General features: G+C 28.8%; 3 protein-coding genes across 3 annotated transcripts; 2 read left to right on the top strand and 1 right to left on the bottom strand.

Moving 5' to 3' along the window:
- Positions 1 to 1345: 1345 nt before the first annotated feature.
- Positions 1346 to 2537, bottom strand: LOC17893255 (probable xyloglucan endotransglucosylase/hydrolase protein 10). Its single transcript, XM_006298159.2, has 4 exons — positions 2324 to 2537; positions 2155 to 2255; positions 1883 to 2076; positions 1346 to 1805 (listed from the first exon to the last, which is right to left on the bottom strand). The coding sequence occupies exons 1-4, from the start codon at positions 2523 to 2525 to the stop codon at positions 1403 to 1405; spliced, it is 900 nt and encodes a 299-aa protein (XP_006298221.1). The 5' UTR covers positions 2526 to 2537; the 3' UTR covers positions 1346 to 1402.
- A 1955-nt stretch (positions 2538 to 4492) lies between these two features.
- Positions 4493 to 5189, top strand: LOC17892481 (pathogenesis-related protein 1). The gene has a single exon (XM_006298966.2). It carries the CDS (start codon positions 4551 to 4553, stop codon positions 5034 to 5036), a length of 486 nt encoding a protein of 161 aa, XP_006299028.1. The 5' UTR covers positions 4493 to 4550; the 3' UTR covers positions 5037 to 5189.
- Positions 5190 to 10125: 4936 nt separating this feature from the next.
- Positions 10126 to 10736, top strand: LOC17891278 (pathogenesis-related protein 1). The gene has a single exon (XM_006298647.2). It carries the CDS (start codon positions 10149 to 10151, stop codon positions 10632 to 10634), a length of 486 nt encoding a protein of 161 aa, XP_006298709.1. The 5' UTR covers positions 10126 to 10148; the 3' UTR covers positions 10635 to 10736.
- Positions 10737 to 14061: the final 3325 nt, after the last annotated feature.

The following is a 14061-nucleotide window of genomic DNA, read 5'->3' as shown; positions in this document are numbered from 1 at the left end:
GATAGGAAAATATTAAGGTGTCATGCGTGAATAAAAATGTAGACTTCCTAATCAATCAAGATAAAAAAACTTGTAAAGTTGTGTGTCTTGTTATATGTTTTGATTTGTTGTGTTTTCCAATTCATTATCTTCTGCTGCTAGTGCTAGTGATGCACTAGTGAAGCTCTCATCTTCCGATCAATTCTGTTGAATATAGCATGAAGAAGAGGACTGTACCAAAGTGTAATAACGTAACTAAATTTCTCATGCCCAAAGAATTGATCAGAAGTTTACTCATGTCTATCTCATATTTCCTAGACTCTTAAGTATATAATATATATGTACCAATCATGTGTATAATATATATGTACCAATCATGTGTACTTTGATTCTTTTTTTTTTAAATGTCTGAAAAATCAAATTTAGACTTTTTAAATATCAACTTGATCCAGACCCTGAATTGTTTATCACTCTCTATGCTTAGAGTAAATTTGAATCTCTTTTCTGATTTATAACCGAAGTTTGTAGCTTTGAAACACAACGCATACAAAGAGCATGTGAATCCAAATTATACATTTGTTGATTTTTTCTTATAGTAGTTGATTAGTTTCTGAATTTTTTGTGACCTTCTTCGGATATGGATTTGAATGGTGCAACTAGTGATACCAAAATCTTCTTATGACACTTTAAAATCATTGCTATTTATATTCTTAATTTGATCATATATGATTCATATTATTTAAGGAATGTATTTGTTCTTAGGTTGGTTATCTTGGTCTTTAGGTGTAAAATGATCCGACCCTATTTTTTTTTATTCATTAACTAATAATCTCATACTTATTAATTAACGATTTTGAATTAAAATATCAGCAACCAATGGAAATTGTATCCAAGAAAGGTGTTGTATCCTACATAAGCATTGTTGTATGCCACTTGACAAGCTGTTACCAATTAATCTGCATTGTCAAGTGGGAAGGTTGTTAAAGGGTGAGTACCTGGGTTCGAGTAATGCCAGGCGCACCAATAACCTACCTGGTGGGCCAGGAGGCTGCGAGCAAGTGGGCTGCGCAGTTTGGGCCCACATGAGAGAGGTTAGGGTCGATGCGCTGCAGCGCTTGTAGCTGCCATGTGGCGGGGTGTGCCATGTGGTAGGGGTTCCCACCGGGATGGGTTGTTACACGTTGTCAAACTGTTACTTTGGATGAAAATGTCTACTTCAACCACAATATTAGCACTCATTGCACATATAATTTACCAATGAGGTTATAAATTATATCAATTTGGTCAATGGAAATCTTTCTACGAAAAATTAGAAACCAAGTATTTCTAATTATAAATGTTACAACAGAACACAAAAACCAATATATAAAAGAGTTACTTAATTGAATGAATAAAAAAAAAGGTAAAAAGCTGAAGAGCAAATTCAATATTTAGGAAGGTTACATTCCTTGGGGAGGTTATTATTGAACCTTCCATAATCTTGGCAATAATCATAAATCAGGTGATACTTTCTCACCCATTTAAACCATCTCTTTTGCACTCTTGTCAAAGAACTGAAATCATCCTTGTTCCACCAGTTCTCATTGCTCTCTCCATTGCACAATCTTGGGTTCTCTTTCCAAACACAAGCATCTATTTTGTAATCTCCAAAGGATGCCACGAGTGGACCCTTTGACCAATCAATCTTGTCATGCCCACCGCGCGTAGCCCAGCTCTCACCGTTCCATAGACTAGCCTGTACTTTCATAGGTTGCAACCTTGGGTAGGCTACACCTTTATCCGCGTGGTTTCTATACAATCTTATCGGAACCTGATCCACCATAAACCTAAAACCAACAAAACAACATTCTTATGCATCTTAAAGTACATAATAAGAGAGAGACTTTGGTTGACGAAAACTTACACAATTTGGTGAATGTTCCATAAGATAGAGTAAGTGTGAAAGTCCTTCGTTGGGTCGAACCAAAGATGGATCCTCTCTTCGCGGTTATCAACTCCCTCAGCATAGACATTTGTCTGAAGAATGTAAGGCTGTCCGTTAACGTTTCCAAGGAATTCAAAGTCAATCTCATCTCGCTTTGGCTGATCTGAGGTCATCTGTGTTGAATCATTGAAATAATGAGTTCATTCATGTCTACCTATTAGGATAATAGAGAGGTAGAGAAGTTTCCTTACATAATAAGCAACCACAGTTCCTTGAGAACTTCCCGGGATAAGTTTGATCTTCATATCTACTTGCCCGAACAAGAACGTCTTCATGGAAGCAAAGGAAGCTCCTATAAATAACAAAACATAAGTTCTTGCTACTGGAAAAATTAAAAAAGAAGAATGTTTAAATATATACCAGATTCTTGATCGAGCTTGAGGGTTCTTGATCGACCATCATTGGAGGTGTTAACATGGGAAGGAGACCATGTCACGAAGAAGTCTTTGTTATAATCTCCCGATGAAACAAGGGAAGCTTGTGAGACACATAACATCAAACTTGAGATGAAGAATCCTATGAGAAGTATTAATGATTTTGAGCGATTTATAACTAGAGTCATTTTATTATAAGATGTTTTAGGTTGAGTACGTTGGACATATATGACGATCATTGATCAATATATATAAATATTATTGTATTGCATGAGAAAAGTGTTTAAAGTAAATTGTGTTCCTATGCAAAGAATATCTTTGAGGAGAAGCAAAAGCTAGAGAATATGCGTACGAATGTTTTTCTTTGTTTCTTTTTCGAAACGTAAGAATGTTTGTTTGTTATCTTCCTTACAATTCATAACTTATTATGTTTTATTTTAGAAATATATTACATATAATCAAATTTTATTAGACAAAGATTTACTTACAAGATAAATAAAAATGATCTCCATGTAACCTTCAAAATTTTTTTGTCTGTTTATTTTCAATATATGTTTATCGAATTAACCGCTGAATGAATATTTTAGATTTTTGAGTTGTTAAATTTGGAATGATAGGAGTTTTTGAAGTTTTACTATAAGAAATAAACTTTTATTTACATATATTAAATTTCATTATATTTAAATTAATTGTACTTTCATATTGTGATACTATATACCATATGAACATGACACCATATTATTATTATTTTTAATTAAAACTGATGCCTTTTTGCATAGAATCACATAATCATATCTTGACAGATGAATTCTTTTAAACCATTGCATATTGTAATGGGTGGTAAGAAACCAATTAGTCCAAATTGTTAGATAATATACTAATTACCAAGACCGTAATTAAGTGTTTGGAAAAAAAATACAAAGGTGTAATTTCCCATTGTCAAGTGGTGATCAAGTGTATACGATGATCAAATCCGTAGAATATCTTAATTTCTGATTTTTGTGTATGTCATTGTTTTACTTACGTCATACATGTGGCGGCATGTATATTTCACGACTTTTCAATTATAGGCAAGAGGAATAGAGATATCACATGCATGAAACACTAAAAGACATTTCTTAATGACTTTTCGTTTATTTATTTTGATAATTGCTATGAATAATTTTTTTTTGTTGGCTTTCGATTTTCTGTTTTGTATTTCCAGTTGTTTCTCTTAATAAGTTTTAGTTTCCAAGGACTTTCTTTCATTCGCCGGCTTAGTTTCTTTTGTTTGGACTTTAGATTCCAAGAATATTTTTGTCATCCGCCGACTTAGTTTGTATTTCATGTTGTATGTTTCTAAATATTATCAATATCATCAAACGACAAAAAAATAAACGTAAACATTTACAAATCTACGATAGGGTTTTTCTATTTTGTTTTCATTAAGATTCATATTTTTTTTCAATAAACTATAACATACTGAATTTGAAACTTGCCTTTAGATTTGTTTTTTGTGCAAAGACTTGAAACAAATATACATGAATTTATCTTAACAAACTTCATTCAAGTTTTTTTGTTTCATTTCTTTTTTATCGTCAAGAAATTTCATTTAACTATCCTACTATATTGACTAAGAAGTACACAAATAAAAATAACCTTATAAATTGTAAGAATTTACATTGAAATGTCAATAAAAAATTTTTAAAATGAAAAAAAAATATTGAGGATAGTAAATGTAATTAAACAAATAATCAAACAAATTAAATATATAAAATCACAAGATAATCTATAAACTATAAATAAAATCTCAAGATAATTAAACAAATATATAGTTTGTTTGGATATACATACCCATATATGGGTACATAAATATTCAATTAGATTATAACAAAATTAATTATTATAAATTTATGTCAAATAAAAAGTTCAGAATAGCTTATAAGTTATAACCCAATAAAACAACAACAAAAAATGAAAATAAAAATGACAAAGCTACCAATTAGAAACAGTTTCAAGGAATATATTACCAAAATATTCATACTTTTAATTTTGACAAATACTTTTTATTCATACGGACAATTGCAAGGAAAATGTTCAAATGGACCATGCGTGTTTACTCAAAACGTCGTTTATTATGGTTTCCAAATCTCTATATAAACCATCTTCACGAACCCCAAAATCATAACAACAACAACAACAAAGCTAAATAAACAATCCTCAACTTATAAAAAATGAGTTTCACTAACTATTCTCGTTTCCTAATAGTTTTTGTAGCTCTCGTAGGTACTCTTGTTCTTCCTACAAAGGCTCAAGACAGTCCACAAGACTATCTAAGGGTTCATAACCAGGCACGAGCAGCGGTAGGCGTAGGCGCCATGCAATGGGACGAGACGGTTGCAGCCTACGCTAGGAACTACGCAAACCAACTAAGAGGCAGCTGCAGACTCGTACACTCGGGTGGGCCTTATGGGGAGAACTTGGCCTGGGGTAGTGGCGACTTGTCTGGTGTCTCGGCCGTGAACATGTGGGTTAACGAGAGGGTTAACTACAACTACGCTGCGAACACGTGCAATGGAGTTTGCGGTCATTACACTCAAGTTGTTTGGAGAAACTCAGTGAGACTTGGATGTGGTAAAGCGAGGTGTGATAATGGTGGAACCATCATCAGTTGCAATTATAGTCCTCGTGGGAACTATGTTGGCCAGAAGCCTTACTAATGTGTGATCATGCATATACACATATATAGTAACACACGTACATATAAAGGACGTGTCTATATATATATTTCAATAAGAAGCATCTTATGTAGGATGTGTATCAATATTTATTAAGTAATAAAAGCTGAACTATCCATTTATCTTTCATCCGTATAACGATATGCTTCTCTCTTCTCTGTTATATGGATGATGATTAGCTATTTTCTAAATTAATTTGGATCAATAATTTAACTCTTTTAAAAGTTACTAATTAGAACACTAGAATGTAACCATTTTGAAACCATCAGGCTTAGATAATTTGGCACTCTCGCTCCATATTAACACTTTGATATCTTGCAAAACCTTCCTAAACCTAAAGAAGGATCTAAGCTTTTTCTATGCTCCATCAGTTTGTCATCTAGTTCTTGGTCTATCTTCCATCAAACGGGTTCCTTTGTGGATTAAGCAAAAGGGATTTGAGAATCCTTCCTTCTAAAACCAAAAACAAATTAATACTTAGACCAACTCATTATTCCTAGTTTTTCAAATATACCAATTTAACCAAAGAAACTCTCTTTTCCATTTTCATAAAATAACATAATAATTTGGTTAGTGCCAAAAGATGTATTTCTAATTTTGTAAAGGCTGAGAGGATACCAAAGCTGGTACAAGAACATTATGGTTACACATGACTAGTGATTTTTTTTCTCTAAACAAAGTTCATGATCAATAATCTAAACAAAATAAATCATTATTAAAACAATTAACAGAAAAACTTGTAATTAGCACATTTTATTATATTTAATTGCATCTTATATTTTTCTAACGAATATATACACTACATCCAAATGCAATTAGTCGAAAGACAAGTCAATAAAACGAGTAACATTTGGCTGTGGAAATTAAATGGATATTGTACATGAGTCTTAATCATGGAAGCAACATGTAAATTGGCCACAATTCATTTTTTTTTTTTTGTCTTTCTTTCAATAACTATATTGTGCATTATATAGATAAGATGTGTACCCCTAAAAAACAAAAGGATATGATTTGAAAAATAGCATAGAGCAGCCATATATATAATCAAGAAGGGTAGAACTAGGAGCACAATATAATTATAAAACTGACTCCCATTGCTAACTACTAGCCTATTACAACCCTTAGCTAGACTTGTCTTACTTACCATTGATTTTTTAACACTTGAATTATTAATTATTGCAAATTATGAGAACTGTTACAATGAAGATTTTACTACAAACAATTCTATCCGACCCAATTAGATTCACCATAGATTATACTTCCTCCTCGGACGGACAATACTTCCTTCTTTATGCATAGAATCACGACGAACAGCTCTAATTGTGCATCGTTGAAGATCTCATGTAAGTTTGTCTTCTTTTTATCCGTAAATTAATTAATAAATCACATTATCTTGGCGTCGAACCCCATACTTATAAGTGTATAAGCCTAAGTGTTCCAGTCGGGATATATCTTGTTTATAGTTATCACATATATTTTATGTTTACTCTTTAGTTAGATATATACTTTGTAAACATGTATAAATACTTTGGCCTAGAGGTCTTCATGAATAAGATCGACAAATATTAAACCCTTGAGTCTAGTTTGTTAATTAATCAACCCTTGATCAACCATTCGACTAAGTTATCATTGATTTTGTCTTGAACGAACAAGTTTCTAGACTTCTACTAGTTTTAAGAATTGTCATATATATTTATGAGAATCTTATTCCAAAAGCAAACTTTGATTATTCTATGCCACTGTGCTCTCGAAGTCTTTTGTTTTTAGTTAACAAGTCAAGAAAATGGCTTTGTTTTTTTCTTGGAAGAAATTATAAAAAGGGTAATGTTATAATTCCAAATCAAAATGATGTTCTTAGGTCCCGGCCCTATTGATAACTAAGTATTAAAAGCTTAATTGACCAGAAAAACTAAACAAACTAAAATAAAATTTTAGAGTAACTCTTAAAGGGAACTTTTTTTTTTTTAAAGAGAAACAAATAATCATCAAATGGCTCTGAAGCCAAACAGGCTATTATGTATTGACTCTTTTACATCAATATAATTATACTATTTGAGGGGGAAAAAAAATCATCAAATGGCCAAATTATAATATTAAAATATCCTATATCGTTAATAGCATGAATTCTTGGATAATATATATTAGATGTGGGAATCCTTTTTATTTAAGCTAAGTTTTAAGATTAGTTGGCCACATTCAGCCATACATATATCAGAATGCCGAAAAATATATATACCAAATAATTAATTACCTGATCATAACTTTGAATCTTATCTTCAGTACTAGTTTCATTTTTGGTTGCCAAAAAAACAAAAAACAAAAACAAAATCTCGAGCTTTAGTGAAATGTAAGATTTCTCACAATGCAACCTAACCCAAAAAGCAGATTTTGATTATTCAACTTACCATGCAACCTTATCATGTGATGATGTGCTCTGTGCTTAGTCCCATGCCAATCCAATATGATTTGGGTCATGTTACTATCTTGTGGGCACGACAAGGAAGTTGGAAAACATTTCAATATGTATTTTTACTACACTTAATAACAGTAAGTTAGAAAGTAACTTAGAGAATGAAATTGAACAATTTTATATAATAATACAGAAAAAAATAATAACTAATTTTATTGAATCTTCAAAAAACATTAATAGATCCAAAAGAAAAAAGAGAATTTTGAGAAATGCCCCTTTTGGTGTATCTCTTTTTAAAAGTACCCCTATTTTCTATCCATTTTCAAAAATACCCTTTTTCAAATATGAAAAATTAAAAACTTTTATATGGTTGATAATGTACATCAAGATCATCATTACTACTGGGAGACTAAATCAAAATATTTATAATGTTTTAAAAAGTTCTAAACGGCATTTATAAGGTTTTTATAAGGTTTTTAAAAGGTTTACAAAGTTTTTATAAGGTTTTTCAATGATTTTTAAAAGGTTTTTAAAGGTATTTATACGGTATTTATGAAATATATATGTAAATTTACATACATATAAAGATAATTTGTGTCTATAAATATAAGTTTACACATATATTTTTGATAAATTTCAAAATTTATAGTGATTTTTTGATAATATTAGAAAAAGGGGTATTTAAAAAATTGGTATTGGAAAAGGGGTATTTTTGAAATTTCCCCAAAAACAATTATGTGGACACAATCTATATATATAAAATCATCCACAACTATATCCACTAATATGATTTTCAATTTGGTACTTTATTTTCTTACCAAAATTCATTGCATTTCTTTTGTTGAATTTTCTTGTATCTACATATTTAATAGGTAGTGTTCCTCTCTAGACCAAAAAGAAGACTTTTTGGAAAATTACTAAATTTAGTCTAGACATAAGGATTTATTTTACGAATAAATGTAAATAATATTTTTTTATATTATAAATTGTTATAGTGCTGTAGTGGTAATTTTTGTTTTTTTATATGAATTCCACTTGAATATACTATCAAAATTTGTTTAGCTAGAACCATTAATTTAAAATAATAATATTAATTTGATAAGAAATGTTTTTTTTATATATATTTTTGGAGAAAATATAATTCAATACTTAATTAGGGTACACTATACAGAGGGCTTCTTTTGCCAAGTTTATAGCTATTCTTGAATGAGCACTATATTTTATACTTAAAGAAAAATTTATTTATATCGTATAAAATATAGCGCTCATACAAAAATAACTATAAACTTATTTAATTCTTTTTTCTGTCAAAGTACTTATGTGATATTTTAAAAAAGATATTCTCTGTATAAGGTACCTTGGAGGAGAGTTGCTACCAACGAGGAAAATTGTGGAAAGAGCTTTCCATCAGTAGACTCTTCATTAGGCAAAACTTGCATCTTTACTGAGTTACTTCATCAGTATAACTAACTAAACGTCAATGCCATAACTTAGTTCTATAACTCTAAACTAGTCAATCCATAATTAAACCTTGAGCCTAAAATGATTAATCAAGATATATTAACATTTTTAGCGTACTATATAATTATTTATATTTTTATTATGATTCGAAAATAACTTTTAACTTAAGGTATATAAGTTTTTAGAAATATACAAAACTAACAAAGAAACAAATGAATGACATTAAAAAAAAAAGTCATTTCATTTTCTTTTTGTCATCAATAAAAGAAATTAGCTCAAAAGAGTCAATTTGGAGGACAATTGTTTACATATTTGACACTGTGCGGAATGGGACAAACATTTCGCGCCAAAGAATCCGCTTTTTCATTCAAGTTTCGGGAAATAAAAGATAAACAGAAGTTAGAGAATTCTTCCCTATCATCAGTATTATCATCTAGATAATTAAACAGAGAAAACCGGCCACTCGGACAGAGAAGACACTATCTTCACCAAGTCTGAACAGTCAGTAAGGAACATGACATCTCTGTGCTTGTGCCCAATCATGCATTTCATCGCCTACACCAAGGCTTCTACTTCAGCATGAAGTCATTTCATTTTATAAAACATAATACGAGTTTTTTTTTATAACAATGTCATAGTTACCACCAATAAGAAACAATTACAGGAAATATTAATTATGAAAGATTCATATACACAAGGGCAATTCTCATAAATACTACTAGTGTGATTTTTTTTTTCAAAAATATCATTATTAAAAAATAAACCCTAAATCCAAAATTAAATTTTAACATTCAAAACTTGACCCTAAATCCTAAATACTAAACCCTACCCTTCCCTCCTAAAAACTAACCCTAAATCTAAAATATTCAATCAAAATCGAAGAAAATAAATTCCACACCATTGAAAATCAATTTTTATGTTTGTGATATTAAAAACTAAAACTTTTGTGGTATGAAAGAATAAATTTATCGTGGTACTTTTGAAAAAAAAAGTTATTGTGGTATTTTGAGGAATTTCTTATATGCCCAAAGTTGACAATTATTCTTTATTATTCTTTAGTTTAATCTTTATGAGTTATGACCATATATTTACCAAAACTTTGTTATTTTTATGGCCTAACAAATAGTGAGGTAGTTTTCAAATCTCTATATAAACCATGTTTACTCCATAATCACAACACACAAACAAAGCTTGGGAATAGTCATTATATCAACTAATAAAAAATGAAAGTCATCGACTATTCTCGCATTCTAATAATCTTGGCAGCTCTTGTAGGTGTTCTTCTTGTTCCATCAAAGGCTCAAGACAGCCTCCAAGACTATGTAAATGCTCACAACCAAGCACGTTCACAGGTAGGCGTAGGACCGATGCAGTGGAACGAGAAACTTGTAACCTACGCTCGGAATCACATAGACACACTAAAAGGCGACTGCAGACTCGTACACTCCAATGGTCGTTATGGGGAAAACTTAGCCAAGAGTTATGGTGACTTGTCTGGTGTCACTGCCGTGAACTTGTGGGTTAACGAGAAGGCTAACTACAACTACGATACCAACACATGCAATGGAGTTTGCGGTCACTACACTCAAGTTGTTTGGAGAAACTCAGTGAGACTTGGATGTGCTAAAGTGATGTGTAACAATGGTGGAACCATCATTAGTTGCAACTATGATCCTCCAGGGAACTATGTGAACCAGAAGCCTTACTAATGTGTGAAGTGTGATAAGAGTATTGGTAATTATAATAATCCTTTTGGTTCATATTATAATATATTTATAAAATAATACAATGAGGTTATGCCTCTTGGTTTATGTCAATACTATATTATACTATTAAGAAATTAAAAAAGCCTACTAATTTTATTTGAAAAAGTATATCAGATGAGTCTATTTCACTGAAAAATAATTCTGGTAACATTTTATATTTTAATTAAATAGTTTAAACCTAAGAAAGGTTGCTCACTAAAGAAAAACATTAACAGAAAAATAGTCTATTATATTATGTTAGTTGAACATTTGGACAGAGCCTACATCATCGAAGCCAACCTTGAACAATCCGTCTAAAAAGTTTGGCAATCGATCATAAATGTCAAATTAAATATAAAAATGTTGACATCTTACACCCATCAATAGTATTATTTTTATAACAAATAATTACATCAAGCCTTTCCAATGACTAGATGAAAAATACTATCTTTTGTCTTTTAGATTTATTATTAATTTCCTTATTAATTGTATAATTTCCTAATCCTTTATGTTTTCAAGAAAGTAGGGTAATACTTTTTTCTTATAAAATATTATAAGATATTGATAAAGTACATATGTAAAATGAAATTGAAAATAGAGGTTGGATTAAGGAAATATCTATTTTCTTTGATAATTTTTTAGAAATATTTAACAAATTTAATATTATTTATTAAATATTCTCCCATGAACACTTATCTTATCATATAAACCTTAGTTTTCAAAGTCAGCCATTAACAAGATCGTGACACGTGTCAATTATAAATGATAAGATATTGACACGTGTCATAACTAATTTTGTTAATATTTGGATAAAATAGAAATATTATTAACTATCGAAAAAATAAATATATAAAATAAATATTATAAAGAATTACATATTAAAAATTTTTTTATAAAATTAAACAAATAACCTAATTTCAGTTATGTCAATTTGGTTTATTAATAAGATAGGGATTTAAAATTTAGAATTAACAAGAATATATGGCGGTTTTTGTTTATAGAAGAGGATTAAGGTTTAAACTTTAATTTTACAATTAAATCAGGTTATTTGTTGATTTGGGTATATAAATGATAAATAAGAATTATGGTTTATCTTTATAAATTAAAATTATGGTTTAAGTTTAACAATTAAACGAGATTATATGTCGAAACTTGGTTTTAGAATTTACTAACTCACGTGATCATGATAAGTGTCAAGTAAAACATAAGATGTCGCAACATGTTATATCTAATTTTGTTAATATTAAGATAAAAATAGAATTTTTAAACAACATTAAAAAATAAATTATATAAAATAATTATAAAAAATTAAATACAATTTTTGTGAAATACCCTTTTTATGTACCCCTTTTCAAAAATACCTCCTTTATCTATCCATTTTCAAAAATATACATGTTTAAATATGAAAAATTATAAAGTTTTATATGGTTTATAAGGTACTTCTATATAATAACTACTACTTGGAAATTTGATACAAATATTTTATAATGTTTTCAAAGATTTTAAATCGTTTTTACAAGTTTTATAAGGTTTTTAAGTGGTTTTTAAAAGGGTTTATAAGGTTTTTAAAAGGTTAAAAGGTATTTATAAGTTATTTTACGCTATTTATGAAAGATATATAAAAATTTAGACATATATAAAGATAATTTGTGTGTATATTTATAAGTTTACACACATATTTGGATAAATTTCAACATTTATAGTGGTTTTTTTTTTAGTTTGAAATAGGGGTATTTTTAAAAAGCGGTATGGAAAAAGGGTATTTTTGATAAATTAAAAAGTAAAAAAATTGATATTTATAAAAAAAAATGTGTAAGCTTATATATTAAGACACAAATTATCTTTCTATGTGTGTAAATTTTAAAAACCATATAAATACCTTTTAAAAACCTTTTAAAAATTTTAGAAAAAAATTATTTAAAAAACATATAAAAACTTTGTAAACCTTATAAAAACCTTATAAAAGTCTTATAAATGCTGTTTAGAACCTTTTTAAAAATTTATAAATATTTGTATTGAGTCTCCCAATAGTAATGATGATCTAGATGTACCTTATAAGCTATATAAAATTTTACAATTTTTCATATTTGAAAAGGGATATTTTTAAAATGGATAGAAAATTGGTGTATTTTTAAAAAGGGGTATACCAAAAGGGGTATTTCTCAAAAAGACTATGTAAATGCTCACAACCAGGCACGTTCACAGGTAGGCATAGGACCGTTGCAGTGGAACGAGGAACTTGTAATCTATGCTCGGAATTACATAAACAAAAGGCGACTGCAGACTCGTACACTCCAATGGTCGTTACGGGGAGAACTTAGCCAAGAGTAGCCGTGACTTGTTCGGCGTCACTGCCGTGAACTTGTGGGTCATTTAGAAATGTTTGGTCTCATACTAAACTTTTGAACACAAAAAAGAGAAAATATGAGATAGTCTATATCAAAAATATTATTTTATAATAAGAAACATTATCATAAGATGGAATTAAACAACCTCATAAAGAATTTTTTTGCTTTGATTTTTTTTTCTTTTTTTTTAATATTTCAAAAGGCGTATGATATAAATATTTGAAAATTTTAATGTTAATTTTTAATATACCCCCTTTTTATAATGTACTAGATCTTTATATTTTTATATATTTTACATTTTAAATCAAAGTTTTGATATGTTATATCAGTTATAGTTAGTCTCACCGTCTGTTATAATAATCGTAACTCATTCTATCATATAACACACTACGGTTAACTCGTCGTTTGTAATAAGTATTTTAAATATATTTGTTTGAAAATATCAAATTATTGTATTTACAAATATATTTTAAATATACATAAATTTATTGTTTTTATCTAAGCATTTTATGATATTTATAAAAAATAGTAAGTTAAATTATTTTTAAATGTTCCAAATTAAAAGATTTTAAAATTTTATTTTAGTATATAAAATTTTATTAAAATTCTGACCAGTTACAATTTTTTTCTCTATAAGTTGAACAATTTATATTCGTTCTTCAAAAATTCAATCATGGCATATGCAGAAAAAAATCTACATTTTTTATTGTATATGAATGATAGAATGAGTTATTTGTTGCACACCAATATAATCATATGATAAGTTAGATATCAAATCTTCTATGTTTATTTTGATTGGTCTAAACTTTTTAAAAAAATTAATAATGTATTTTCTTTTTATAATTTAATTAAATTGAATAAATGAGTATTTCACATTTTTTTCCTTATTTATTATTATTAATTCATTCCTTAAAACCTATATTTGTAATGAAAATTGAATGTAATTAGTATCATTAGTGATGTTTATTTTATAATGTACTTCTTTTTATTAAAACTAAAAAAACAAAAAAAAAAAACCGAAAACCCTAAGTTTGTAAAGAGAC

Source organism: Capsella rubella, unplaced genomic scaffold (assembly GCF_000375325.1).
Source record: "Capsella rubella cultivar Monte Gargano unplaced genomic scaffold, Caprub1_0 scaffold_3, whole genome shotgun sequence".
NCBI classification, from domain to species: domain Eukaryota; kingdom Viridiplantae; phylum Streptophyta; class Magnoliopsida; order Brassicales; family Brassicaceae; genus Capsella; species Capsella rubella.
Note: the sequence above shows the minus strand (reverse complement) of the source record. Positions and strands in the feature narration are given on the sequence as shown.